At 48.5% G+C, this 26,053-nt stretch overlaps 3 protein-coding genes across 4 annotated transcripts in view; all 3 read right to left on the reverse strand.

The window, feature by feature from the left end:
- Positions 1–60: 60 nt before the first annotated feature.
- PROB1 (proline rich basic protein 1) lies at positions 61–4,453 on the reverse strand. Its single transcript, XM_049873776.1, has one exon. The coding sequence runs from the start codon at positions 4,376–4,378 to the stop codon at positions 1,349–1,351; it is 3,030 nt and encodes a 1,009-aa protein (XP_049729733.1). The 5' UTR covers positions 4,379–4,453; the 3' UTR covers positions 61–1,348.
- Positions 4,454–6,320: 1,867 nt separating this feature from the next.
- On the reverse strand, positions 6,321–11,790 carry SPATA24 (spermatogenesis associated 24). The gene is made up of 6 exons (XM_049873777.1): positions 11,649–11,790; positions 10,297–10,362; positions 9,941–10,071; positions 9,780–9,850; positions 6,599–6,701; positions 6,321–6,494 (listed from the first exon to the last, which is right to left on the reverse strand). The coding sequence occupies exons 1-6, from the start codon at positions 11,763–11,765 to the stop codon at positions 6,368–6,370; spliced, it is 615 nt and encodes a 204-aa protein (XP_049729734.1). The 5' UTR covers positions 11,766–11,790; the 3' UTR covers positions 6,321–6,367.
- A 7,787-nt stretch (positions 11,791–19,577) lies between these two features.
- Positions 19,578–26,053, reverse strand: part of DNAJC18 (DnaJ heat shock protein family (Hsp40) member C18) — a 39,452-nt gene continuing 32,976 nt past the window's right edge. Inside the window, exon 8 of one of the 2 annotated variants that reach the window (XM_049873778.1) lies at positions 19,578–24,389. In XM_049873778.1, coding sequence (XP_049729735.1) covers positions 24,265–24,389 — 125 coding nt within the window. In that variant the 3' untranslated portion in view covers positions 19,578–24,264. The remainder of the gene's footprint in view (positions 24,390–26,053) is intronic. The other variant, XM_049873780.1, reaches the window with a different exon arrangement.

Here is a 26,053-nt window from a genome sequence, read left to right on the forward strand (position 1 = left end):
AGGGTGGGGATGGGGTGTTAAGAGACAACAGCAGGAAACAGGCACTTTACATCAGTTGTTTCGGCCATCATATGCAATGGCTAGGATTTTATTACACACACAAGGTGAGGTAAGGGGCACAGGGGTATCGAAGGGCCTCCTTGCCAGTGTCTCTGGCCAAGGGGAGATGTCCAGGTCATTCTGACCCGTAGTTCTCCCAGTCAGCTTCCAGTCCAGGGCAGGGGGTTAGGGACTCCAAGGGACCCAGCCCCCACCCCCTGAAGAGGCCTGGGGTTTAGGGAGGCATCCTCATCCCTGACACTGCTTCTAATGAGAACTGTCCCTCACAAAACTCATCACATCACACGCTAGCCAGCAAGGCTCAGCCCTTCTCAGCTCAGAATTACTCACAGAATCTCCTCGCAGACCACTTCCCACTCCCGGTCTCATGCAGATTCTTCCCATCTTGCTCCCTTCTACTGCCAGCCCTAGCCCACCTTCCACCCCACTCAGAGGGATCAACAGCCCAATATATCCTTCCTGCTTTAAGTCCCTCCTGAGGACTCATTCCTTCCCTACTCACTGCCTGGGTGGGAATGGCTAAAGCTCCCCATCCCTGGCCTCAGGATGAGTCAGCTCAGCTTTGAGGGTTTGAAGAAGCTGAGTAAGAGGCTGGAGTACAGCAACCTCAACCTACCTCATCCCCAACGCCCCCCAAATCCTAGGCTGACCCTCCATAACCCCTCTCCACATGACTTCCCTGCTCCACCTTCATCTGCTGCCCCATGCAGCTCCCTTTCTCAGACCCAGCCTGGCCAGGGCTTTCCAGGCCAAGGCTCAGATCCTCTTCCAAAGAATACCAGATTTGATAGCAAAGTCCTTCCCCTCCATCCCACCAGTGCCTGTTGGCTTGCTCCACCTCAGGTGGGTCTACATTCAGGGAGGGACAGACAGTTCACTACTTCTGGGGGCAGCCCTGTCCCCCCCTGCTCCCATTCCCTGCTGCCCCCTGGGAAACCCCAACACCTCCCAGGCCTGCTCCTGAGGACAAGCCCTGGGACTCCATGCTTTTATATATTTGTGTTTGCACGCACGCACACACACACACACACACACCACCACCACCACCCTGGGAATGATGCTTAGGAAAGGGATATACTTTTTTGTTGGTAGAGGCAGCCACTCTCTGAACTCTAGCTCCACCAGCCCCGGGTCTCAGGCATTCTCTGAAGGAAACTTCAGGTCTGAAGACTGGCTGGGATGGGTCAAGGACAGAGATGATGGAAGGAGAGGAGGGCAGGGGATTGGATGCCAGAGCCTCCAAGGCCGTCAGCGGGCCCCAACGTCATGGGGATCAGGCCACCGGGCCTCACACCGGGAACAAAGAGTCCTTGCCCTGCTGGGCAGGACTGGAGCTGGAGGGTGGGGCACAGAGGAGCAGAGGAGATACAGGGCTGGGGGTCCCACTCACTGGCAGATAGTACATCCCGTCTAGTGGCGCCGCCTCAGAGGCCCAGGGCAGTTGGGGGCTGCTGAGGGCTGGCAGGCCTGGGGACGATGGTAATGAGAGGCCAGTGATGGGCCCATAGGCAGGTGGGTAGAGGCTGGACCCCAGGGCCAGCGGGGTGTAGACGCGGCGTGCCGGGCCCGGGGGCGAAGGTGGCAGCAACACCTCCACGTACTGCCCACTCTCAGGGTCAAAGAGCAGCCGCAGCCTAGGATGCCGAGGCACCTCCACATAGTAGTAGCGGCCGCTCTCGGGGTCCACCAGGACCCTCCCCAGATGCGCGGTCCCGGGCGGCCTGCGCGCCCCCTGGGAGGGGCTTTCTAGGGGCCGGTTCATGGGGGGCGCTGAGGCAGCGCGAGGCTGGGCAGGGGCTGTCCTGCCGGCCAACCCCTGTGTCTCCCGCGGGAGAGGCGGCTGGACGGCAGCCGCGGGCTCGTGGGCCGCAGGGGGTGTCATCAATCTGGGGGATATCCCTGGGCTCGAACTGGGGTGTGCCTGAGGGGAGCTGGGGCGGAGCGACCGAAGAGGGTGGGTCTCCGCTGGTTCTATAGGGGACCGCTGGGGCGAAGTGAGAGCGCCGCCTGGAGGGCCGGTCCGACCCTCGCTGTCGGGGACGAGGCGCTGGGCCTGGGCGTCCCGGTTCTCTCTGCAAAGACCGTGCACTTGGACTCCTGGGGTTCTCTCCGGTCGGCGGCCCAAGGCCAGGGCACCAGGCAGGCGAATCTCAGTGCGCGAGAAAGGCTTCGCTGTGTTGTTTTCTGCCCTTCGCAGCTGGACCCCATTGGGCTTCGAGGCGTCCTGGGGGACCGTGTCGAGACTGGAGAATGGCCCTGGGGGCTCGTAGGGGTGCGGCACGACCGGCAGAAAGTCCTTGAGAAAGACGGAAGTGTAATGAGCCGGGGCGGAAGACTCCAGCGCCTCGAGCTCCTGCACCTTAGACGTGCCTTCCTCCTCCACTTGGGGGTCGGCAAGTGACACAGGCGGCCGTGAGCCTGAGGTTCTTGCCGGGAAGCTTGGTGCGTAAGTGGTCTTCACCATCTTGCGCACATCACGGGGCCGCGGAATGGCTACGCGCTGGCGCCCTGAGGCTGCTTCCTCAGGGCCCAAGGCTTTCGGGCGCGCGTCGGCTTCCAGGGCGCTCACGAGTAGACTGCTGGGCGGCTCGGGTATAGCCAACTCTGGGGATGGCTGGCTATCTCGAAAGGTAAGATCCAGAATCTCCTGCGTGGACGGACTTTGTGCCTTTGTTAGCTCCGGAGTCCCGGGTGTAGATGGTGTAGACAGTGCCTGCTCCTCCTCGTGAGCTACTCCATTCAGAGCTTCTGGCTGCACCGTGGGATCCCACGTCTCATGGGGCGATGGGCTCCACAGCCCCTCGATAGGACGATCTGGAGCCTCCCATGGGGGCAAGGCCGGCGGGGACGGGCTCCCACTCTCTGCTACCGTATCCCGGATGGCCGGATGTGGAACCTCCCACCGGGAAGGAGCTTCGAGGGATGGGCTTCTTGCCCTGGCAACACTCGGATTCCACTGGGAAATAGTCGGAGGGGAAGGGCTCCTTCTGCTGACCGTTCCCTCGACCGCCGGATTCCGATTTTCCTGTGTGGAAGAAGCTTCGGGAACCGGAGGGCTCCTCACCCTCCCGACAGCCCGATCCCAAGGGGACAGGGCCTGGCGAGGCGGGCAGCGAGGACTCCTTAGGGCCTCATTTGGAGCCTCCCACGGCGGGGACGGGCTCCTCGGCTTCACCGCCCAGGGGGCCCTAGCCTGGAAGGACGGATTCCGTGCCGGAGCCAGAGTCTCCCGCGGAAACTGAGCCTTGGATTCCCGGTTGTGCGCCTCCTGGTTCTTTTCCTCTGACTGCAGGAAGATGCTGGAGCTAACAGGACCCAGCGGCTCAGTCCCGGGAGTGGGTTTGTCGCGCCGAATCGCGCGCTCGCGGAGGCTGGGCCACGGTCGTGGGGCCCTGGCTGGGGCAGGACCATTATACACGCGGGGTGGCCGAGATCTGGCCTCTTCCAAGGGGACTCGAGCGCCGCGGGCTGGTTCCCGGGTTGCAGGCTCTGGCTGCCCTGTGGGCCTGGAGGTGGTGCTACTCAGGGCTGGGGGCGCCGGGCTCAGTTTTCTAGCTAGCGCTGTCTGCACGAGGTCTGCGGCAGCCTGCAGGCGACCCAGTGACTCGTCCAGGGAGCCAGTGCGCAGGAGCAGCGGGGGGCGCTGCGTGCTGGCCGCCCGCGGGGGACTCTGGGGCCGAGGTCGTAGCTCTATCTGACGCTTGGGCACCGTCCGGGGCCTGGCAGGCGCGGCGCGCTCCTCCAGCGCCACCTCCACACACTCGAACTGTGCTGGTGCGGTGGGGCTTGGCCCGCGGGGCCTCAGCTCCAGGTAGGTGGCCCAGCGGGCGCCACCGTCGGGGGCCTGGGGCTGCGGTGGGTCGGGGGCAGGAGTCGCCGGCTCGGGCGGCGAGAGGCTGCGGAAGGCCCGCGCGGTAAGCTGTTGCACCTCGGGATCAGCCACGTCGGAGGGGCTGAACAGGGGCCCGGCGTTGAAGATGACTTCCATCTCCCCCGACGGCAGCGTGCGCAGCTTGGGCTGGGGTGGCTGCGGGCCGGAGCCCGGGCCTCGCGGGAAACCCGAGACCTGCCAGTGTTGCTGGCGGCTATTCTGGGCGCTGACTGACAGGCGAGGCTGCGCGCCCGCCCCCGGCGCAAGGGCCACCCTGAGCCAGCTCGCCCGTCCCTCCGCGTCCGGCCCAACGTCCGGGGGCTCTGGAGAGCCTGGAGCCGTGTAGTAGGAGCCTGACGAATCCGAGGAGTCCTGGCGTCGCGCGGGGGCCGCGGGCAGCCGCCCCTGGAGCCCCGGCAGGACTGGAGAGACGAGCATGGTCAGCATGGTCGCGCGGGATGGTGCCGCGTACTGCCTCTCTACAGTTCGCCTCCGCCAGGGCCGCCGCCGCAGCCCGCACTGTCCTCGCCCCGCCCGCAGATGCCGTGGGGTCACCGCGCCTTAAAGTGGCCGCGTCCACTCCTGAGCCAGCCACCCCACCTAACCAACTCTTCTTTTCCTGCAGGCCAGAGCACCTGGAATTTGACTCCAGCCTTTGGCTCAAAGGCCCGTGAGGGGAAAGCAGGCGTCTAACTTGGCGCCAGAAGCTAGGCCCAGCCCCACCCGTTACAAGTGAGGAAACTGAGGCCGGAGCAGGGATGTGCCTGAGGTCAAGTACTGTTGTGCCCCTAACAGAATGGTAGCCTAAGGCACTCAGGCCAGGCAACTAGGTCTTACCAGCAATTTTATGTTCCCCTCAGCCCCCAGGTCTTCCTATCACTGCAGGGCACGCCCTCCAGGCCCTCTCATCATCCATCCCTGCTAGGGCTTATTAGGGTGCACCTACAACCTTCCTTGACTCAGTCATCCCCCTAACCTATGAGAGAGTGAAGGTCAGTGAAGAGCTCTTCCTGCTCCAAAACGTGTGCTGGGGCCTCAGGAATATCTGTCCATGGCTGGACCCATTTGCCTCTCCCCTTAGTAGGAACCTATTGGAAAGGGCTGGAGTGGACAGCTGTAGCTTCTACAGGCTGCCCTAGCACCTAGAACAAGCCCTGGATGCAGATGTAAGGTCCCTTGGGAAACTGGGATAGCTGTGTTCCCCTCTTATAAAGCCCCTCTGAGGCAGGAACAGCCCTGTGCCCCCCAGGCACTCACAAGGCCCTAATTCCAGCCCCATGACCTCGAGACCTGCTTGGGGGCAAGTGTGTGTGTGTGTGGGGGGGGTTAGCCACCACCTGTTACTGTCCTATGACAATGGGCACCACTTGCCCTTAAGAGTCTGGCTTCAAGGTCCTGCTATGACTCAGGACTCAGCTAGTCCAGGAGCCCAGTGCCAGCCCCTCCTGTGCCCTTACCCTGACACTGACCCAGAAGAGACTGGACTTGACAAATTGCACTCAGCCTCCCTGATGTGGGTCCCCTGCCTGGGTGTGTCCCCATCATCACCTAGGGCACACTCAGTGATGGGCTCTAAGAGGAATAAGCCTGTCCATCACATTCAGCCCTGCCTGGGCAACTTGAGCAAGTCAGGGCTCCTTCCCAGACTCGGTCTCCCATCTTATAAATAAACAGCATTGTCCTTTTCCCTTCCTCCCATCTGTGGAAACCTGTGAGCTTCTATTTGAGGAGATGCAAGGTGCAAATGTGATACGCGAATATAACAGTATTCTTGTTAAATCATGGAAATGGATTTCTCAAATTAATTGTGTTCCTGGAACAAACTGTCTTTTGAGGCCTCTGGCCATGCTTCTCTCTCTCTCTCACACATACACACATACATGCACCCCTTATGCCCTACAGCTAAGTTGGGAGAGTTAAATTTACCAGGGCACTGGGCGTGGGGTGGGACGTTACTGGAGTAACCAGGGCTGTTTATATAAGGAGGAATTAAATACAGATAGTAAGAAGGAGAAGTGCCTACTAGACAACAAAGAATCAACTCCTCCCCCTAGGTTACAATCCCCCAGCCCCGTGGACCCCCACTCCTACCCCAGAGAGGGAAGGATGTAGCAGGGGCTGGAGGTTTGAGCAGCAGCCCCTTCTGAGCCCAGGAGTGGCCCTGCAGGTGGTGGTCTAAGGCCTGTCCCCACCCAGTCCCTCGTAACTTGATTCTCACTTAGGGACCCAGGCCCAGGAGTTGGCCCCAGAAGGCAGAGGGGAAGGAAGGAGCATGCCTGCTGCCTCTTCCCCTGTCCTTTCCCTAGAGATCAGGTCACTGGCCAGGCCTAGGGAGGGGGTACCTGCAGGAATGGCAAGGGCAGGGTTGGGGATCCCCAGAACAGAAAAGGCGGAGGTCGGGCATTATAGCCAGAGAATAGGAAAGTGATGATCATTTTATTTTTCCCTGAGACGCTGGCTCCGGGCCTGCTGCATTCCTGAGGACTTTCTATGCTTCTGGTCCAGCACCTGGGCCATGTAGTTCTCCTGCTGCTTCTGGATCCGGAAGTCAGACATGTGATTCCTGCAACGGAGTTGGCTGGACGTGGGCTGGGGACAGCTCAGGGTAGGGGGCAGAGGTCTGGCTCCTCACTTGTACCACAACCCCAGTCTGGCCCAACCCCTCACCTGAAGATCTCTTTCTGTTGGCTGATAACTTGCTGCAACTCCTTAATCTCACTCTCTTTGCCATTAAGGATATCTTCTTGCTTTATAATGTGAGACTCAATTTCTGTGGGGGAGAGAGGAAGGGAGGAGAGCCCATCCCACAGGCTCCCTCCTAAGACATTCCTTCCTGGGTCTTTTCTGAACTTAGCTCCTTCTACTAGGGGTTCTCCATAAGTAGTTGCTAACACCTTAGTATGAATGAGTTTATTACGGAGTCTTGTGGATGAAGAGTAATGTCTGATGACGTGTTAGTGACTCCACAACTCTATTCTGGACCAGGTGACCCTCCAGAGGGCAGGCCTTGTAGACAGGTGGGCAGCCCTGCCCCAAAGTGGGAGGATGAATAGCTCCTGCCCTCAACTCTGCAGGTTTTTACAGATCCCACCTCTTTGGTGAGACCTTCCCTAGTTTAAATTCACAACTCCTCCCAATATTTCCTATCCCTTTTCCTTTTTTATTTTTCTTCTTAACACTTATATCTATATGATTTACTCATTTGTTTTCTCTCCTACTGAAATATTAGCTCCATAAGGACAAGGATTTTTGTTTTACTCACTGTTATAACCCTAGGGCCTAAAACAGTACCTGACACATAGTAGGTGCAGAGTAAATTTACTTGTGGAATGGACAGACTGTTCCTTGGAGGTTTAAGGCATAGAAGTATCACCTGGTTCAGTCACCTCAGTCCAATCAGACCTACTGGGGACAGGTTGGATACCTACCCTGTGCTAGAACTTCAGGGGTGGTACAAGATAGGGTCTCTGCCTTCAAGGAGGCAGCTTCTGAAAGAAGGGTTATGACTCAGGAACTGGTCAGAGAACAGAACAAGCCAGGTTTCAATAAAGTTAATATTCATGAGACAGTATTACCATTTGGGCAAGCTGCATCCCTTTTTTGACCTGTTGCTTCATGTGTAAGATGGGGACAAAGACAGCCCCCATCCCACAGTGGGGGTAAGGAGGACCCAGGGAGACAGTGGTGGTGGAGCCTGCCCCCAAATTAAGTGCTCACTAGATGCAAGAATGCTTTCTGTGTCTTGGGTCAAAATCCAATAGGGTTATAAGGATCTGAGGGTACTTCATTTATATAACCTGACCTCATGTAGCCCTGGAAAGTTCTGATCTTCACAGGAAGAAAACCCCACTATCTTCAGAGGTTGGACAAAGATTATTAACTAGAACACAAACTCTGAAAATGTGGAAGTGCTAAAGCATTTAAGATTTGAGAGGAGAAGATCTGGTAAAAAGTTAAAGCACAGCATGGAAAAGAGGAGACAGTGAAGAGGAGAGAAGAAAACATGGGCTCACTGGGTCATGGGATCAGGACTACTGAACATGCCTTCCCAAGGTCATCTCCTAATATACATTAATTGCTTTTGGAATTCTTCCGGGAAAAAGAATGAGAAATCCATGTGAGTCTTTTAAAATAAAACCTGTGGCATTCAAATGATAAGATGGTTAGAAAATCCCGTTGAGAAGAATAAAGGACTATGAAGGGTAACAACCAAAGCTGAACCACACAAAGGGAGGCCGGGGTGAGAGGGGTGGGCCAGGTGAGGTTCAGGTCACCAGATCTGCTCAGGTGAGGGCTTGGGCCCCACTGGAGGGGTGGTTAGGGACATTCTGGGAGGAGGGAGCCAGGCTCTGGCCCCATGACTCACACACATGTTTCCTACGAGCAGACACAGAGCTTTGGGGCCTCGGCTGATCTCTGTAGGAAGGAAAATACCCTAGAGGGAAGATGTTTCTGGCTCCACCAGGAAGAAATCCCAGGTTCCTTTTAGGGAAGTCCTGGCTGCCCAGAAAGCAGGGAGAGAGAAAGGACTAGGGGACCAGCAGCCTCGGGTATGGAGATAGTGCCTGTCTGTTGGGCCCCAGGAGGCCCTGGCTGGAGCCCTTGGTTGGAGGCTATTAGGCCCGGCCAGATGAAAATCACCTGCTGACATCTTACCAGTGAGAGTGGTCACCAGGGGAGAGAGCAGGCTGGGTTGGTGGGCAGTGGTAGAGGGTATCCAAGACTCCAAGTGGGGGCCCCAGGAGGAAGGACTTTGAACCTCTTTTTAGCTTGGGCTCTGATCTCTGGCCTACACAAGATCTGTTGCAGTTACTGAAGCAGATGTTGCATATGGAACTCACATACGACTCTTAAACTAGGTAATGGCAGTTCAGCATTCTGGGAAAATTAAAGGGGCTCCTGAGGTCGAGAGATGCTGGGTAGCTGATTCTGGAAGTGCCCCACCACTACCTGAGCCAACAAGCAGACCACAGGCATCTGTGTAGAGCTGAGGTGAAAACTGTTGGCCCACCAGTAACCAGTTGCTGTCAAGTAGATTTTGACTCATGGCAACCCCAAGTGTTTCAGTGTAGAACTGTGCTCCACAGGTTTTCAGGGCTGTGGCCTTTCGGAAGCAGATCACCAGACTTTCTTCCAAAGCATCCTGGGTGGGCCTGAACTGCCAGCCTTTCGGTTAGTAGTCCAATGCTTAACTGTTGGTGTCACCTACAGACATATTCTATTTGGCCCATACGATGCTTTAACGAATTTTAAATCAGTTGCCCACACTCAAAAATCATTATGATGGAGATGCTTAATGGAAAAGTATCCATTAAAACCTGGTTTCCAGTTTCTTTTTTTAAAGACCTGGGAACACTGGGCCACTCTGCCACAGCAGAGAGGTGCTAAGCCTTTGAGAGGGAGCATGGCTGTCCACGTCACCACAGTCCCCACTCTTTCCTGTTGGGTCCTCGACCCTGAGGCTAATAAGGGTCAGCTCCCATGTAGGACTGTGCTTGCCCTGTTGTGCCTCTTGCAACAGAGTTATGAGTAAAGTACACTATTTCTAATACTCATCAAAAATGGGAAAACAAAAGGTGGACTAAGAAGTTTGTAGGTTTCAAGAAAAATGGGAGCGAGCCCGTTCCTTTATGGCTGTGAAGAATATTGTACACCGACTGCTTCCCTCATTTCCGTGGCCTGCCTGGTCCCTGAAGGCCTTTGCGAAGGTGTGGCCCACTTGGGCTTGCCTGTATCCTCGGCCGGGTACAGAAGTTGGGATGAAACCCTGCCCTGCACCCGGGCACTGGGCTGTTAGGGAAGAGCCCATGCATGTGAGCGTGGGGGGGAGCACGGGCCTCCCGCCTACCATTGCATTTGGTGATGAGCTGGTCCTTCTTGCTGGATTCCTGCAGGACTTTGCTCTTGACACTGGAGAGCCTGGGTAGGAAAAGATGGATGTGAGGGTGGGCAGGCTGGTGAGCAAATGGGACCCTCAATTCTCTATCCCCTCTACTAAAGCCCACTCACGCTTTTTCAAAGGCCAGCTTCTCTTTTTCCAACTGTTTGGACAGCACCTCTACTTCTCCAAGGGCAAACTGTAATTTCTCCTCTTCCTTGGCCAGGAGGACCTTGGTCTTAGCATGAGCAGCTTTCTCTTCCTGCAGGGGCAGCAGCAGTGATCTCATTATTCCCAGTTACCATGGGGTTCAGGCTCTCCTAATCACCCACATTTCTCAGAGGGGCACATAGAAGCTAGAGTATAGGAAAATTCTTGTCTCGCTACTGTTGCTGGAGGCTCTCAGAGGCCAAACTCAGTGACTCCCCAACCACAGATGGCCTGGGAAACGGGGCAGGATCAGGAACCTGAAGAGGTCATTACTTACCACCAGCTGCTTCTCCACTGCCTGGAATTCTTCTTTACTGACAAAATTTTCATCCTGGAGAATCATCTGCAACAGAGCCTGGCTCAGGCAGGGCCTGGGGTTTGGGTGGGAGGGCTTGAGGGCTGGGATGGGGTGGGGCCCTCTAGGAACCAGGACCAAGGAGGAATAATGGTATGGCGTCCACAGAACCAAAGATGAAACTGAGGCTCTGGGAAAGGAGAATTCAGTTCCACAAGATTCACTGAGGCTCCGCTCTTGATCCTACCCCCATGGAGGAGACAGCCTGTAACGAGGCACTTCTAAGACGCTGTGTGCTGTGATGGGGAAGCATAAGGGGCTGTGGCACCCAGAGGAGGGCCCTAACTCAGCCTGGGGGAGGTCAGAAATGCTTCCAGAATAGGTGGCATCAGAGCTGAGATCTACTGAGTAGGTGTGAGCCAGACGAAGAGGGGTGGAGGAGAAAAGTGTTACAGGTTATGGAAACACATAAGCTAATGCCAGCTGCCAAGAGAAAGATCTGGGGACCTCCAGGGAACTGAAAGTAATTCAATGCCTACAGCTGCATAGATTTTACTGAAGTGGGGCATTAGGGTAGCAAAAAGAACATGTCCCTCTCCCCTCGCCCCCATATCCAACTTCCCAGGAAGGAAAATTTCTTCTAAGAACCATTACAGTGAGAAATATATGGGACGTTAGTTTTATTTCTGAGATGGGAATACAACCCATTCTTCTTATCAAGATAGAAAACAAAACCAGAAAAATCATGAATTCCAACTGTCCAGGATTTTACCATGTTCAAGCAATTTGTGGCTCCAGTGTTTACATCTATGAAGTGGGGTTCGATTGAGAAGGAAAAAGTAAAGGGACATAAAGAGGTTGCAGGTGAGGTTTGAGGCCCTTAAAGTATGGTATGCAAGGGCCAAATCTGTGCTTACTGCACTCAGCAGAGCACTGCATTTGACACTGGGTCCATAATAGAAGAGACGTCGTAATTTCTCTGCCTGCCCACGACAGCAGAGGGAAATCAGTTTAGTCATCTCCATTTAAAAATGAGGAAACTGAGTCTCAGTGAATAGACAGGGACAGATCTACCAGGCCCTGGAGCAATCAGAGGCAAAGATCAATGCTGAGTTTTGGTTAAAATTCTCCGGTAAATATTCCCGAACGTCTCCCCTTTTGGCCCTATCCCCCCCAACCAGGACTCATCCGAGCCCGCCTCCTCCTAATGACGCCATTGGAAATGTGCACTAGCCACGCCCTTTGCCGCGGGATAGTCTGTGCGACAGCGTCTGGCCCCGCCCCACCATGAGGCGTCCAATACTGTCTCTCCCCCAGCTCTTCTGGCTGCGTACCACGTTCCTCAGCTGGTGGATCAATTCCTCCTGAGATTCAATCACGTCCCGCAGTTGGTCAAAGGCTAGACATACGGATCCTGACCCCCCCTGCGACCACCCGAGGGGCGTCGCCATCTTTCGCCCCCGCCAGCTGGTTGGAAATGGCTGCCTATGGGTGCCTCCCCACCGCCGCCCACCAATGAGAATGCGACGCCACAGAGCACCCTGGCAACCAGGGGCGGGCACTTTGTCTGTTAGCTGGGTTTAGGCCCGCCTCTTAAAGGAGTCGCCTGGGCGGAGGCCCCTGTACCAACTCCTAGAAATTTGTTTACAGGGAATTTGCATGTCCACTGTAACTTGTGTTTCTTACGCTGCTGAGGAGCAGGCAAGGCCCGCTTTATACTCCCTCTAAATGCCTGTGAGCAGGCAACACTGAGACACCGGCCCTCAGCCTTCCCTTGGCCTGTAAAACTGCAAGATCCTGAAGCATCCTGCATCTTTAGATTCACCTGCATCCTCCCACAGCAGTCTCCAGATTTCCCCCACAGTATGAAACTTCGTTCTCCTGTGATCTTTTTTCCTCCTAGGAACATAATTGGTACTGAAGGGGCCTGAGTCTAAGTAATGAAGGGAAGGTCAAAGATGAGAAAGAGAATGACTACCCAAAATAAGTCATCAGCCTCTGATACAGGGCTCTGAGCAGTCACGCTAGATTCCTGTGCAATCACGTCAGGGCGCTGGGGAGGCCCAGAAAAGCCTAAAGGGATGGTTGTTATTAGGTGCCCTGGAGTCCTTCCAATTCATAGCAACCCTGTAATACAACAGACTGACACACTGCCTACTCCTACGCCATCCTCACCATCATTTCTATGTTTGAGCCCATTGTTGCAGCCACTGTGTCAATCCATCTCATTGAGAGCTTCTTTTTTAGTGACCCTCTACCAAGCATGACGTCCTTCTCCAGGAACTGATCTTCCCTCCTGATAACATGTCCAAAGTACATAAGATGAAGTCTTACCACCCTCCCTTCTAAGGAGCATTCTGGCTGTTCTTCTTCCAAGACAAACAGGTTTGTTTGTTCTTCTGGCAGTCCATGGTATATTCAACATTCTTTGCCAACACTACATTGCAAAGGCATCAGTTCTTCTTCAGTCTTCCTTATTCATTGTCCAGCTTTCACATGCATATGAGGCAATTGAAAATACCATGGCTTGGGTCGGGTTCACTTTAGTCCTCCAAGTGACATCTTTGCTTTTTAACACTTTAAAGAGGTCTTTTGCAGCAGATTTGCCCAATGCAACACACCCACTCCTCACTTTAGACATGGCTAGGTTCCAAAGACCAAGTTGTTATGTGGAAATCAGTGTTATGCAAAAATGGAGGATGACCAAATCAGATCACAAAATGGAGGCTATATAACTGCTAAACGACATCATTACAGAACTGCCAAACTACTGAAAATCATGGCCCACCCAAGTTGACACATAACCTGAACCATCACAGCCAGCTTTACTCTCACCTTGCACCTCGGTGTTCCTTGCTACCAGACATAAGTTATTAATGCGCAAAATAGGGGGATAGTGGATTTTTTACTATTGTCGTAATGTGAAATTAGGAGTAGATAAGCACATCATTTTTTGATTCCCTGAGTGCTTATTCCATGGGCGTTGATTGTAGATCCAAGTAAAATGAAATCCTTGACAACTTCAATCTTTTCTCTGTCCTCAGTTGTCAGAAGTTTTCTTTATGTTGAGGTGGGGTTTGATCTTCATCAGTAAGTGCTTCAAGTCCTCTTCACTTTCAGTAAGCAAAGCTGTGTCATCTGCATAACACAGGTTCTTAATGAGTCTTCCTCCAAGCCTGATGCCATGTTCTTCTTCATACAGTCCAGTTTCTTGGATTATTTGCTCAACATACAGATTGAATAAGTATAGTGAAAGGATACAACCCTGACACACATCTTTCCTGATTTTCAACCACGCAGTATCCCCTTGTTCCGTTTGAATGACTGCCTCTTGGTCTGTATACAGGTTCCTCATGAGCACAATTAAGTGTTCTGGAATTCCCATTCACAATGTTATCCATAATTTGTTATGATCCACACGGTCAAATGCCTTTTCATAGTCAATAAAACACAGGTAAACATCTTTCTGGTATTCTCTGCTTTCAGCCAAGATCCATCTGACATCAGCAATGATATTCCTCATTTCATGTCCTCTTCTGAATCTGGCTTGAATTTCTGGCAGTTCCCTTTTGATGAACTGCTGCAACTGTTCTTAAATTATCTTCAGCAGAATTTTATCTGCACGTGATATCAATGATATTGTTTGATAGTTTCCACATTCTGTTGGATCACCTTTCTTTGGAATAGGCACAAATATGGATCTCGTCCAGTCAGTTGGCCAGATGACCGTCTTCCAAATTTCTTGGCATAGATGAGTGAGCTCTTTCAACATTGCATCTGTTTGTTGAAACACCTCAATTGGTATTCCATCAGTTCCTGGAGACTTGTTTTTCTCCAATGGCTTCAGTGCAGCTTGGACTTCTTCCGTCAGTACCATTGGTTCTTGATTATATGCTACGTCTGAAATGGTTGAATGTTGACCAGTTCTTTTTGGTACAGTGACTCTGTGTATTTCTTCCATCTTCTTTTGATGCTTCCCACGTCATTCAATATTTTGTCCACAGAATCCTTCAATATTGCAACTTGAGACTTGAATTTTTTCTTCAGCTCTTTCAGCTTGAGAAATGCTGAGTGTGTTTTTCTCTTTTGATTTTCTACCTTCAGGTCTTCATTCAGGTCTTCTATCACTATAATACTTTACTTTGTCTTCTTGAGCCAGCCTTTGAAATCTGTTCAACTCTTTTACTTTATCACTTCTTCCTTTGGCTTTAGCTATTTTACATTCAAGAGCAAGTTTCAGTTTCTTCTGATATCCTCTTTGGTCTTTGCTTTCTTTTCTGTCTTTTTAATGACTTTTTGTTTTCTTCATGTATGATGTCCTTGATGTCATTCCACAACTTGTCTAGTCTTTGGTCATTAGTGTTCAATGTATCAAATCTGTTCTTGAGGTGGTCTCTAAATTCAGGTGGGATACACCAAGTTTGTACTTTGGCTCTTGTGGACTTGTTTTAATTTTCTTCGGCTTCAATTCAAGTTGCAAATGAGCAATTGATGGTCTATTCCTCAGTCAGCCCTTGGCCTTGTTCTGATTGATGATATCGAGCTTCTCCATCATCTCTTTCCAGAGATGGAGTAGATTTGATTCCTGTGTGTTCCATCTGGCAAGGTCCACGTATATAGTTGTTGTTTATGTTGTTGAAAAAAGGTACTTGCAATGAATAAGTTGTTGGTCTTGCAGAATTCTGTCATGTGATCTCCAGAGTCGTTTCTATCGCCAAGGCCTTATTTTCCAACTACCAATCCTTCTGTTTCCAACTTTCACATTTCCAATCACCGCTAACTATCAATGCACCTTGATGGCATGTTTGGTCAATTTCAGGCTGCAGAAGTTGGTAAAAATCTTCAATTTCCTCATCTTTGGCATTAGTGGTTGGTGTGTAAATTTGAATAACAGTCATATTAACTGGTATTCCTTGTAAGCATATGGATATTATCCTATCACTGACAGTGTTGTGCTTCAGGATAGATCTTGAAATGTTCTCTTTGACAATGAATGTGATGCCAGCCATTCCTCTTCAATTTGTCATTCCCAGCATAGTAGACCATATGATTGTCTGATTCAAAATGGCCAATACCAGTCCATTTCAGCTCATTAATGCCCAGGATATTGATCTTCAAGTGGTCATACTTCATTTTCGAGGACTCCCAATTTTCCTGGATTTATACTTCACACAGTCCTAGTTCCAATTACTAATGAATGTTTGCAGCTGATTCTTCTCATTTTGAGTCTTGCCCCATCAGCAAATGAAGGTCCTGAAAGCTTTACTTCATCCATGTTATTAAGGTAGACTTTACTTTGAGGAGGCAGCGCTTCCTCAATCATATTTTAAGTGCCCTCCAATCTGAGGGGCTCATCTTCCAGCACTATATGTTCCACTGCCATTCATGAAGTTTTCACTGGCCAGTTTTTTCAGAAGTAGATCACCAAGTCCTTCTTCCTAGTGTTTTAATCTGCAAGCTCCACTTAAACCTGTCTACCATGGGTGACCCTGCTGGCATTTGAAGTACTGGTGGCATAGCTTTCAGCATCACAGCAACATGCTAGCCACCATAGTATGACAAACAGACAAGTGGTGGCTAAAGGGATTAGAAGGGTTGAAGTGGGGCATGAAGGGAAGTTCCAAAATCCGAGCAGATAAATTATAAGGTAATCACGTATGTTCACCAAATCCCCAGACCCTAGACCATTGGGGAGTTTTTTTGAATTCCAAATAAGCTTAAGCTTGGGGAAAATCACAACTAATATTTATTGAGTGCTCAGTGTTTCATGGCATCATTATTATGCTTTATGAGCATTATTTCATGCAATCCTCATAAAAACGCCATGAAGTAGGTTTTTTGATTCTGTTTTACAGGGAGTGCAGCCTCTGTGAGAATGAATAACTTGCTCAAAGTCAACCAAGTGAGTAAGCAATAGAACAGGGTTCTGACTTGGGCAGTTTGATTCCAGAGCCTATGATCTCAATCATGATGCTATGTTTCGTTTTTGGTTGAACGCAATGGAAAACAAAGTTATGGAATTTGATACCTCCAATCTGGAAATGAGAACAATTAAGTGTTCTGGAATTCTCATTCTTTGCAATGTTATTCATAATTTATTATGATCCACACAGCCGAATGCCTTTGCATAGTCAATAAAACACAGGTAAACATCTTTCCTGTACTCTCTATTTTGAGCCAGGATCCATCTGACATTAGCAATGATATCCCTGATTCCAAATCTTCTTCTGAATCTGGCTTGAATTTCTGGCAGTGTCTTGTTGATGTATTGCTGCAACCACTTTTGAATGATCTTCAGCAAAATTTTACTTGCGTGTGATATTAATGATATTTTCTAGAATTTCCGCATTCATTTGGATCACCTTTCTTTGGAATGGGCATGAATATGGATCTCTTCCAATCAGTTGGCCAAGTAGCTGTCTTCCAAATTTCTTGGCATAGATTAGTGAACACTTCCAGTGCTGCATCTGTTTGTTGAAACATCTCAATTGGTATTCCGTCAATTCCTGATGCCTTGTTTTTTGCCAGTGCCTTCAGTGCAGCTTGGACCTCTTCCTTCAGTACCATTGGTTCCTAAGCATACGCTACTTCCTGAAATGGTTGAATGTCAACCAATTCTCTTTGGTACAGTGACTCTGTGTATTCCTTCCATCTTCTTTTGATGCTTCCTGCATCATTTAATGTTTTCCTCATAGAATCCTTCAATATTGCTATTCAAGGCTTGAATTTTTTCTTCAGTTCTTTCATCTTGAGAAATGCCAAGTGTGTTCTTCTCTTTTGGTTTTCTAACTCCAGGTCTTTGTACATGTTATAATACTTTAATTTGTCTTCTTGAGCTGCCCTTTGAAATCTCAAACAGAACAAGGATACTGGATGGTTTAAAGTCAAGAAAGGTGTGCATCAGGGCTGTATCCTTTCACCATACTTATTCAATCTGTATGTTGAGCAAATAATCCAATAAACTGGACCATATGAAGAAGGATTGGAGGAAGACTCATTAACAACTTGTGTTATGCAGATGACACAACCTTGCTGGCTGAAAGCGAGGAGGACTTGAAGCATTTAGTGTACACCTCAACATAAAGAAAACAAAAATCCTCACAACTTGACCAATAAGCAACATCATGAATAAATGGAGAAAAGATTGAAGTCGCGAGGATTTCATTTTACTTGGATCCACAGTCAACGCCCATGGAAGCAGCAGTCAAGAAATCAAAAGATGCATTGCATTGGGCAAATGTATAGCAAAATACCTTTTTAAAGTGTTAAAAAGCAAAGATGTCACCTTGAAGACTAAGGTGCACTTGACCCAAGCCATTGTGTTTTCAATTGCTTCATATGCATGTGAAAGCTGGACAATGATTAAGGAAGACTGAAGAATTGATGCCTTCGAATTGTGGTGTTGGAAACAATATTGAATATACCCAACCCCAATGCCTTCAAGTCGATTCCAACTCATAGCGACCCTATGGATCGCCAAAAAAGCGAACAAATTTGTCTTGGAAGAACTAAAATCAGAATGCTCCTTAGAAGCAAGGATGGTGAGACAGCATCTTACATACTTTGGACATGTTGTCCGGAGGAATCAGTCCCTGGAGAAGGACATCATGCTTGGTAGAGTGTCAGCAAAAGAGAGGAAGACCCTCAATGAGATGGACTGACAGTGGCTACAACAATGGGCTCAAACATAACAGTGATTGTGAGGATGGCACAAGACCAGGCAGTGTTTTGTTCTGTTGTACATGGGGTGGCTATGAGTTGGAACAGACTCGATGGCACCTAACAACAATCCGGAAATGACTATCTTAAGAAGCGGTTTGGGGGTGACCAGGGAGGGAAGCTAGAAGTTTACTAAGTCACTCAGGCTGCTTTGCAAAGTCCCCTAAATCCAAAAAATCCGAACCCATTGCCATCAAGTCAAAGTCCCCTAGGGGTCTCTTTTTTGGGGTAGACATTGTGGTTTGACAAACCTGGCCACTCCTGTTGGTCTCTCAGCGGTAACCCTTGTTTTGTGTTTCCCTGTTTCTTGTGTCTGTTCTCATGTCCTTGAGGTCAAGGTTGTCTCTCTCTGTTGACCTCTCTTAAAGGGTCTAGAGCACTACAGTCCAACAGAACTTTCTGTGATAGAAATGTTCTTTATCTGCACTGTCCAATACGGCAGCCTCTAGCAAGCAACATACGGCTGTTAAGTACTTGCAATATGGTTAATGTGACTGAGGAATTTTTAAATTAAAAAACATTTTAATTGCCTCAGTGCAGAATTCTCTCAGAACTTTGTCTGCCCAATGTGAATGTTCACCTGAATCATCCTGGACAAAGCTGCACATTCCTCTGGGGCAGTGATCCCTGAGTCATTCTCATGAGCTGTGTCCTCTCCCTAGAGTCTTTCATGAGGTGTTTTTTTTTTTTTTTTTTTTTTGGCTTTAACAAAGAGCAATTTATTCTGCATGAGGGGCTTCTTGACAACCCTTGTTAGAATATTCAACTCCACCAGCTAGAACAGGCTTCCCTCCATGTATTTGGGGCAAACCTGTGGAGAGCAGTAGGCTCCAGCAGTTAGTTCCCTGGGGTGGGTGTTATTTGCAAGGAAGAACTCTGGATCCAGGGTCACACCTTACAGAGAGCATGAATGTGAGGATGGTCATTCTGGCAGGGGACTGCCACAGACTCCCACTCTGTCAATAAGCACTTTGGTCCCTGACCAACCAGGACTCAGTGAGACTCAGGATAACAAGACATCACAAATGGCTCTGTGATTCTGCCCCTGGGAGGACTGCTTTTCTGCACAGCACTGTCATCCTGATTGATATTCGTATTATCTATTGCTGTTTAACAAATCAACCCAAAACTTGGAGCTTAAAAAACAAAAAACAACCATTTATTTTGCTCATGAATCTGCAATATGGGCAGGGTTCAGTGGGGGAAAGCTTGTTTCTGCTCCATGCAGGGTCAGCTGGGATGGCTCGACTGTGAGCTAGAAGTTCTATAAGATAGCTCACTCACGTGACTGGCCAGTTGGTACTGTCACCTAGGTTCAGCTGGGGCTGAGGGCCAAGTGTCTTGGTTCCTCTCCACAAGCTGCTTGGGCTTTCTAATAGCATGGTGGCTGGGTTCAAGAGCAAAAAACCCAAGTGACAGGAAATGGAAGTTGCCAGTTGAAGACCTGGGCCTGAAAGCTGACATAGAGTCATTTCTGCTGTGCTTGGTTGGTCAAGGAGTCAGAGTTCAAATTTAAGGGGGGGGGGGGGCGCGGACATAGATGCATCTTTCAACGGGAGTAGTGTCAAAAAGTTTGGGCAGCATTTCTAGAGCAAGTTCAGGTAAAACTTGTCCCTCTCTTCAAGACTCAGCTCAGATAAAACCCGACTGGAACTTAGTCTAGTAGCAGGGACAAACAATAATCAAATAAATATCCAAATAAATCCCAAATTCTGTCATTATTCAAATAAATAACATAGCTATGACAGGTGTTAAGGAAGAGAACGAGAGTAATTTAAAGGGAGATTTGGTCCAGTCTGGGGTACCTGGGAAGGCTTCTGTGAGGAAGTGATGTTTGAGCTGAAACAAAGGATAACTAAAAGGAACTTAGCAAACGGGGAGGGGCAGGAGAGCTGATTTTTATTCTAGGTGCAATAGAAATCCATAGATACATTTTAAGCAAGAGGGTGGCATGATTCAATTTATGCTTTGAGAAGACCCCTGGCTGCAGTATGGTGTGCAGATTGGAGGGGCCTTGTAGAGCTGTGCACACTACTTAGGAGGCTACCACAGTAGTTTTAACAATTCTTTGGTTTGAGCAGGGCTTGGCCGGGTAGCTCATCTGGTCCACTCATCAGCCAGCGTGGGGCAAACAGCTCAACTTGGGTTCTGTGTCTGGGACCGCAGTTCTGTCAGCTGGATTCCTAGGTTCTCCCCTGCATGGCGTCTCCATGTGGTTAGTATAGTGGTTTCAAGGTAGTTGGACTTCTTACATGGTGGCTGGCTGGCTTATCCCAAGCACAAAACAGAAGCTGCCAGTTTTCACTACTTTCTACTGGTTAAAGTAGACCAAAGGCCAGCCCAGGTCAGAAAGGGGACTACACAAGGGCATGAGTATCAGCTGTGGTTCATTGGGGGACACCAAATTAAATCTACCACATATGGTTTCCTGGGTTTCTGACTTTTATACCAGGATGGATGATGGTGTTCTTCATGGGAACGGGAAACTTGTTCCCCACTCCCTGTCCCAAAAGCTCAGACACCTGGCTCATAGTAGGTTCTCGATATTTGTGAAATTGAATCTCATTTCAACTTTCCTTCAAATAAAAGGTACCATGACCAGTTGGACTCTAACATAGCTGTACCTTTAAACCAAGATTTTCCTAAATATGGGTCACTGGGAACAAGCCCAGCAAAGAATTGGGATGATATTTGATTTTCTGATATTAAGTATAGTTTTGATGTGTAGATTGGCTGTAATATTTACAGCTTCTGTTACCTGATAAAAAAAAAATTCAGAATTGCTTATGTCACCAATGTTATCTATTATTACACACACACGCACATATACACAGAGGAGGGCAGATTGGAGCAGCGGTCAATAATTTCTCCAGTCCTAAGTGGCTCCAAGGGAGTGGATCAATGTGCACTGCTTAAGGGTGCCATGGGCAAAGGTAAAAGAACAAAGAAAAAATATAAAGCCATTCTTTTTATATAAAATTGTTTTAATTTTTTTCTCTGTTAAAATACACTCAATCCAGATGCAGTGGATCACATGACCAGATTTTTCAGGATTCTTACTCCACCAGGAGCTGATTCCATCTGCGTCAGCCCTGGCTCTGGTCACAGAATGCACACATCTTTAATCTAAATACTGAGTGTGATGCAAATGATGTAATCAATATCTAACACATGGGCTTATAGTTACTTGGTGGTCACTGCACAAGGTATTAACAATGCAGGCTGTAAATACAAGATGTATAGTAACACGGCCCTCTTCAAAAATAAATATATTAGGACACTAAGCTTACACCTTAAATGAGCCCCAAATAAATACAAATTAAGTGCTAGCTCCTGTGAGGAGCAGTACATGCAGATACAAGGAACTTGCTTGTGTGGCCAGTTTTAACAGAAAGCTGCTGGAATACCAAATGCCTCCTCACAAAGCCAGTCCTGAGTGTGAGGATGAAAATGAGAATAACACATAGCTTGCCTAGCCTACCAGCTCCCATGTTCCTGTGAGGTTTAGAGTTCAATGTAATTTCTGATAGTTTGCAACAGAAAGCAGTAGCAATGGTATTTTCTTACTGGCCATTTCTCCCAAGCTGTGAGGCCTGGAGCTGATCAAGAGGAAGCTCAGAAGTTTTCTGGTTTGAGCAGATAAGCCCCAGGGTTGCTAATCTAGGGACGTGGATTTCTTCAAGTTGCAGTGTTCTTTGTGATGAGAAGGATTTTCATCTTATCCTCCTCACTGCAGATCACATAGTGCAGAAAGAGCACCTTCATTCTAACGAATGAGAGCTTCAGTTTCTGCTTGAGCTGCAAGCCCTATTTCTTACCCCCACTCCCAGCATACACATCTCTGATCTGCAGTAATGCTCACAGAAACAGACTAGAGCTGTGTGCTAAGTTCCGACAGCAAGAATAGGCCTTATCCAAAGAACTTATGTATAACCAGGAAACCTTCCAAAGGATGTAGGCAAGAGGAAAAAGCTATTTTACCACCATGCAGACAATTCATCTAAAATGTTCTAATTTATCAATATTCTGCATAGTACCAAATAGATTAAACTATCTTTCAGCCAAAAGCAAAGACTTTCCTTGAGAAAACCAGGTGTGATTGTTTTGGTCTATTAGATGATAAATAAAACAGTACCATCAGTGCTATAAAAAGACACTAGACTTGACATACAATGGAGTTAGTATTGCCTCTGTTTAGTATATCACAGGTAACATCTCTGTTATGGAGTTCCTAAAATGTGTGACTACAGTATTCATGAACATCCAGGGCAAGGTCTTTTAAACTGTGAAGTTAGTTGAATTATGGCCCATTTTCTAGTAGTGGTTAGGGTTGGGGAGAGGAGAGCTTTAATTTTTGGGTATATAGGAAAACAACCCTCCATAGCCTGTTTGGCGCCTGGGCACATTTTATGGTGTCAGTTTCCTCAGTCACTCAGAGGAGGTTAAGGAGACCCCCCCCCAAAAACCAGAGGATAGATTTAAGTTGGTCAGAGAGGCCAAAATCTGGCTATTTCTAGAACTGCTCCCCCTCCCTATAGCTGAGCAGCTGTCTCCTATCAGTCAACAGAACCCCACTCTGTACCTATGGACGCCCCTCCTGGCCTGTGGAATACAGGTTCAACCATGCTGAACGCTTCTATCTAAAACATGGCTGTGCAACTGAAAGGAGAAACTTTACTTTGGAAATCAGTTTTCATGAAGAATCTCTCTCCAACAGGAAAGGAGTCTTCTGTCCTGAAGAAAACATGGAATGTACACTACAGTCACCTTGCAAGTTAAAAAAAAGAACTTCCAAGTTCAGAGATTCATGATGGTCTGGGCAGTTCAATCCAGGTAGCTCATCTCAGCAGGAAGGTCAGACCACATAGCCCAGGCGACAACTTGCCTCTTCCCTTGTCACCAGTGGGAAGGACTACCTGTCTTTGAGGAACTTCTAAAGAACTTGTGTCAAGAGTCCTGTTTCCTAAAGACCAGTCAGGAAGGGATCCTGAATAAACATAGGGCTGCCATAGAAGGATACAGGGCACAGGGTGGGAGGAACTCTGCTTTACCAATCTGGCTAGAATCACCCAAGTGATGGGGAGGATTTCATACTTCTTACTTGATAATCAGCCAGCATTTAGCTATGCCACTATTAGTCAAGGCAAACCATTCATCCACTCTGGGCCACTGTTCTCATTCATAAAAGCAGGGATAACAGACTTACATCAGGGAGTCGTGAGGAGGCTTATGTAAGAAAATATACATGAATGCCCCTGCTTCATGGTAGGTACTCAATAAGTGTTGAATGAATGAAACAGCATCTTGGAGCACAAACTATAGGGCGCTAGGTTAAACAAAGTGGCTGCTGGGGCCAATGCTAGTTCCCCCATACCAAGGAGAGAGGATCTTGCCCCTCTATCTCTAAGCTTGAGCAAATAGCCTGCCTGGTTGGCAATGCCACCTCTTGGGTCTGACCACTTTACCACTGGGGTGTAGAGACTCAGCTCAAGGGTAATGCTGCGAGGGGAAACGGAAAAAAAAAAAAAAAAAAATCAAAATATTCTCTGAGTCCTGTGATGGACTGGGGGTCCTCAGTCTTGCCCTTGGTTCCTGTTACTCAGTTGTCAGATGAACTGTTTCACAGCTCAATAGTTTTTCCTTTCCGGCCCCTCTCTAAGAGGGAGGGTTGAGGAAACAAAAGAACCTAAAATCAGGCAGTTTGCAAATGTTGGCAACTCTGAATAGAGATTGGGGAAATGAAAAACTATTGGCTACAATGAGTTTAAATTTCTCCACATTCCCCTTAGCATGCTCCAAAGCCTGAATCTTTGGGGAGATGATGATTCTAATGAAGGGAAAGGTACAATTCTTGAAATGCATTGTAAGTAACTCATATTAAGCTGTTTTGGCTAAGCCTAGGGATGCCAGGGTATTGAGACTTACCTGAAGTAAGAGAAAAGGAAGAAAATGCTTTGGGATGCTCTGAACTACCTTCATACGAGCAAGGAGTTGATCAAATTCTTTGCCATTAATTCCATTTAGATGAGCTGTCTGTTGCCCCTGGAGCTAACCCCCAGGAAGGATTCTATGATGACTAGTTTGGCTCAATGCTCCTTTAACTCTGCCCAGCAAACAGTTAGCAAATAATAAAATGTTCGTGATTTCCTAATTTTATATTATAAAATGGAATTAGGAACATAAATAGTAATAAGTAGCAAAACCCCAACCCTGTATAGGATTTTCATCCTCTCAGCCACCTCTGCGTAGGCCAATAAGTTTGGAAAGTTTTTCACAGTTTTCAAGTTTCAGTGACTCTGCTTTCTGTTTCAATCGTTCATCTCTGTATAATCCTGCCAAATTTGTCAACTCCGACTCTGAAAGATACAAGCGATAACCAAGTCATCAAGAAAGTTGAGATCTTGTTTCATTCAGTATTTCCAGAATCAAAACTTTTTACTTTATTTAATGCTTTTTCTTTCAATTAAATTTAAGAAACATTTACTCATTTATTCAAGAAACATGCATTAGGCCACTACACTATGTCAGGTGCAGAGGATTAAAGGACACCTGTGGCCCTGGAGTCCTACAGTATCTGTGCTCTGTTATAAAAGCACCAGGCTTAGTTCTTATCAATAAAACTTTTGGCACCAGACTTAGGAAACCTGCACGTGTGCAGTAAGAGGAGATTGCTTCACAGCCTTCCTACCAATGGTATTCAGATGGCAGTTGGGAGGGAATGGAGTCCAACTGCCTATTCCTGTCATCTGAAACAAAGACAGCTGCTTCATTTTCCCCCTCTGTTGCTGGATCATAACTCACACGTGCTAACTGACACAGAATTGCCTCTGGTGGGTATGCCTTCTGCAGAGGCTAGGCTGCTGGTGGCTTCTTCATCCCCTATCCACATGGGGGTCCACAACTCAAAGGTCAAAGGCAGCTGGGCTCTTTTAAAAGTGAAATCATCTGGATCTGGTGACCTTTGTCTCCCTGACTAAATGAATTTCATTTTCTCTTCATGGTGGAGAAGGTCATTCTATTTTTAACCATAATATAATTTTTTCTGTCTTCCTTGAGTCAATGGTGGCTTGGCTGCCTCTCTTTTTGATTCTTTTGTGAGGTAGAGACACCCTTAGGAAGAAATGCCTGAAAAGCACCTCCAGAGATGTGTTGTGTGCAACAGGATGGCATGCCTGGATGGGGTGCGTGGCCTCTGAAAACCTCTGACAGAGAGCAGCTATTCAGTGTTCAGAAGACCATACTTGTGAAAATGCTATTTTAATCATTTTGAAATATGCCTATTCCTTCTTAATCGGGTTGCTGACAGATTTTGTTTTTCTTGGTAGAATGAGAGGCACCTGTCTGATTAATCAGCAAACTGCCTGGGAACAGGAATTAATACTTAGCTAGAGGCACTGATTTCTGAGTAAGTTTCTATCAACACAGAACACTGTCTGGCATTTCTGCTCACAATGATTCTATTTACACCAAGGAAGCCCAAAGTGCAGATTAAGTACAGGGCTCCAGGGTGAGGGCTAGATATGCATGAAAACACTCCCTCTACAATGGGGGCTGCAGAGCCTGGGCTCTAGCCCAGCAGTTGCTTGGCAAGCAGCAGGTCTCCCAGGCTCCAGAGCAATTGTGTTCTCACCCTCTGGCATGGGTGACTGCAGACTCTGCTGGCCAGAACTTGCCTTGGCACAGTCATCCTTGCAGGTGATGCGGCTTCAAGGGGGAACATGTGCCGCACCCAAATGAAAACGCTCTGCTCCTGCATCCTGCTCAGAGCTCAGCACTAATGCCATTTCTCGGGCTCCCCTGGCATGTGGGAAGCCTGTTCAGGAGGCCTCCATGAAATCTGTCTATCCTTTGGGCCCTCTGGAGTACAGTTACATTAACATATGGAACATATATGGCTTTGCTTTTCTTTGAAATTATTTCCTTAGGTTTTTGTTTACTGAACTTTTTAAAACACTTCATAGCCTGAAATCTCACTTCAGAAAACATCTAGGGTTACTGACTTATAATATTTTCTGGATTG

This window comes from Elephas maximus, chromosome 2 (assembly GCF_024166365.1).
Source record: "Elephas maximus indicus isolate mEleMax1 chromosome 2, mEleMax1 primary haplotype, whole genome shotgun sequence".
Classification (NCBI taxonomy): Eukaryota; Metazoa; Chordata; class Mammalia; order Proboscidea; family Elephantidae; genus Elephas; species Elephas maximus.

What these genes read in the sequence shown, in the direction of transcription:
- SPATA24 (XM_049873777.1), bottom strand. Translation starts at nt 11,765, where the DNA reads ATGGCGACGCCCCTCGGGTGGTCGCAGGGGGGGTCAGGATCCGTATGT. An exon ending in TCCACCAGCTGAGGAACGTG is followed by an intron (nt 10,363 to 11,648) that starts GTACGCAGCCAG and finishes GCTCTGTTGCAG; the next exon opens with ATGATTCTCCAGGATGAAAA. An exon ending in CAACAGAAAGAGATCTTCAG is followed by an intron (nt 6,495 to 6,598) that starts GTGAGGGGTTGG and finishes ACTCCGTTGCAG; the next exon opens with GAATCACATGTCTGACTTCC.
- PROB1 (XM_049873776.1), bottom strand. Translation starts at nt 4,378, where the DNA reads ATGCTGACCATGCTCGTCTCTCCAGTCCTGCCGGGGCTCCAGGGGCGG.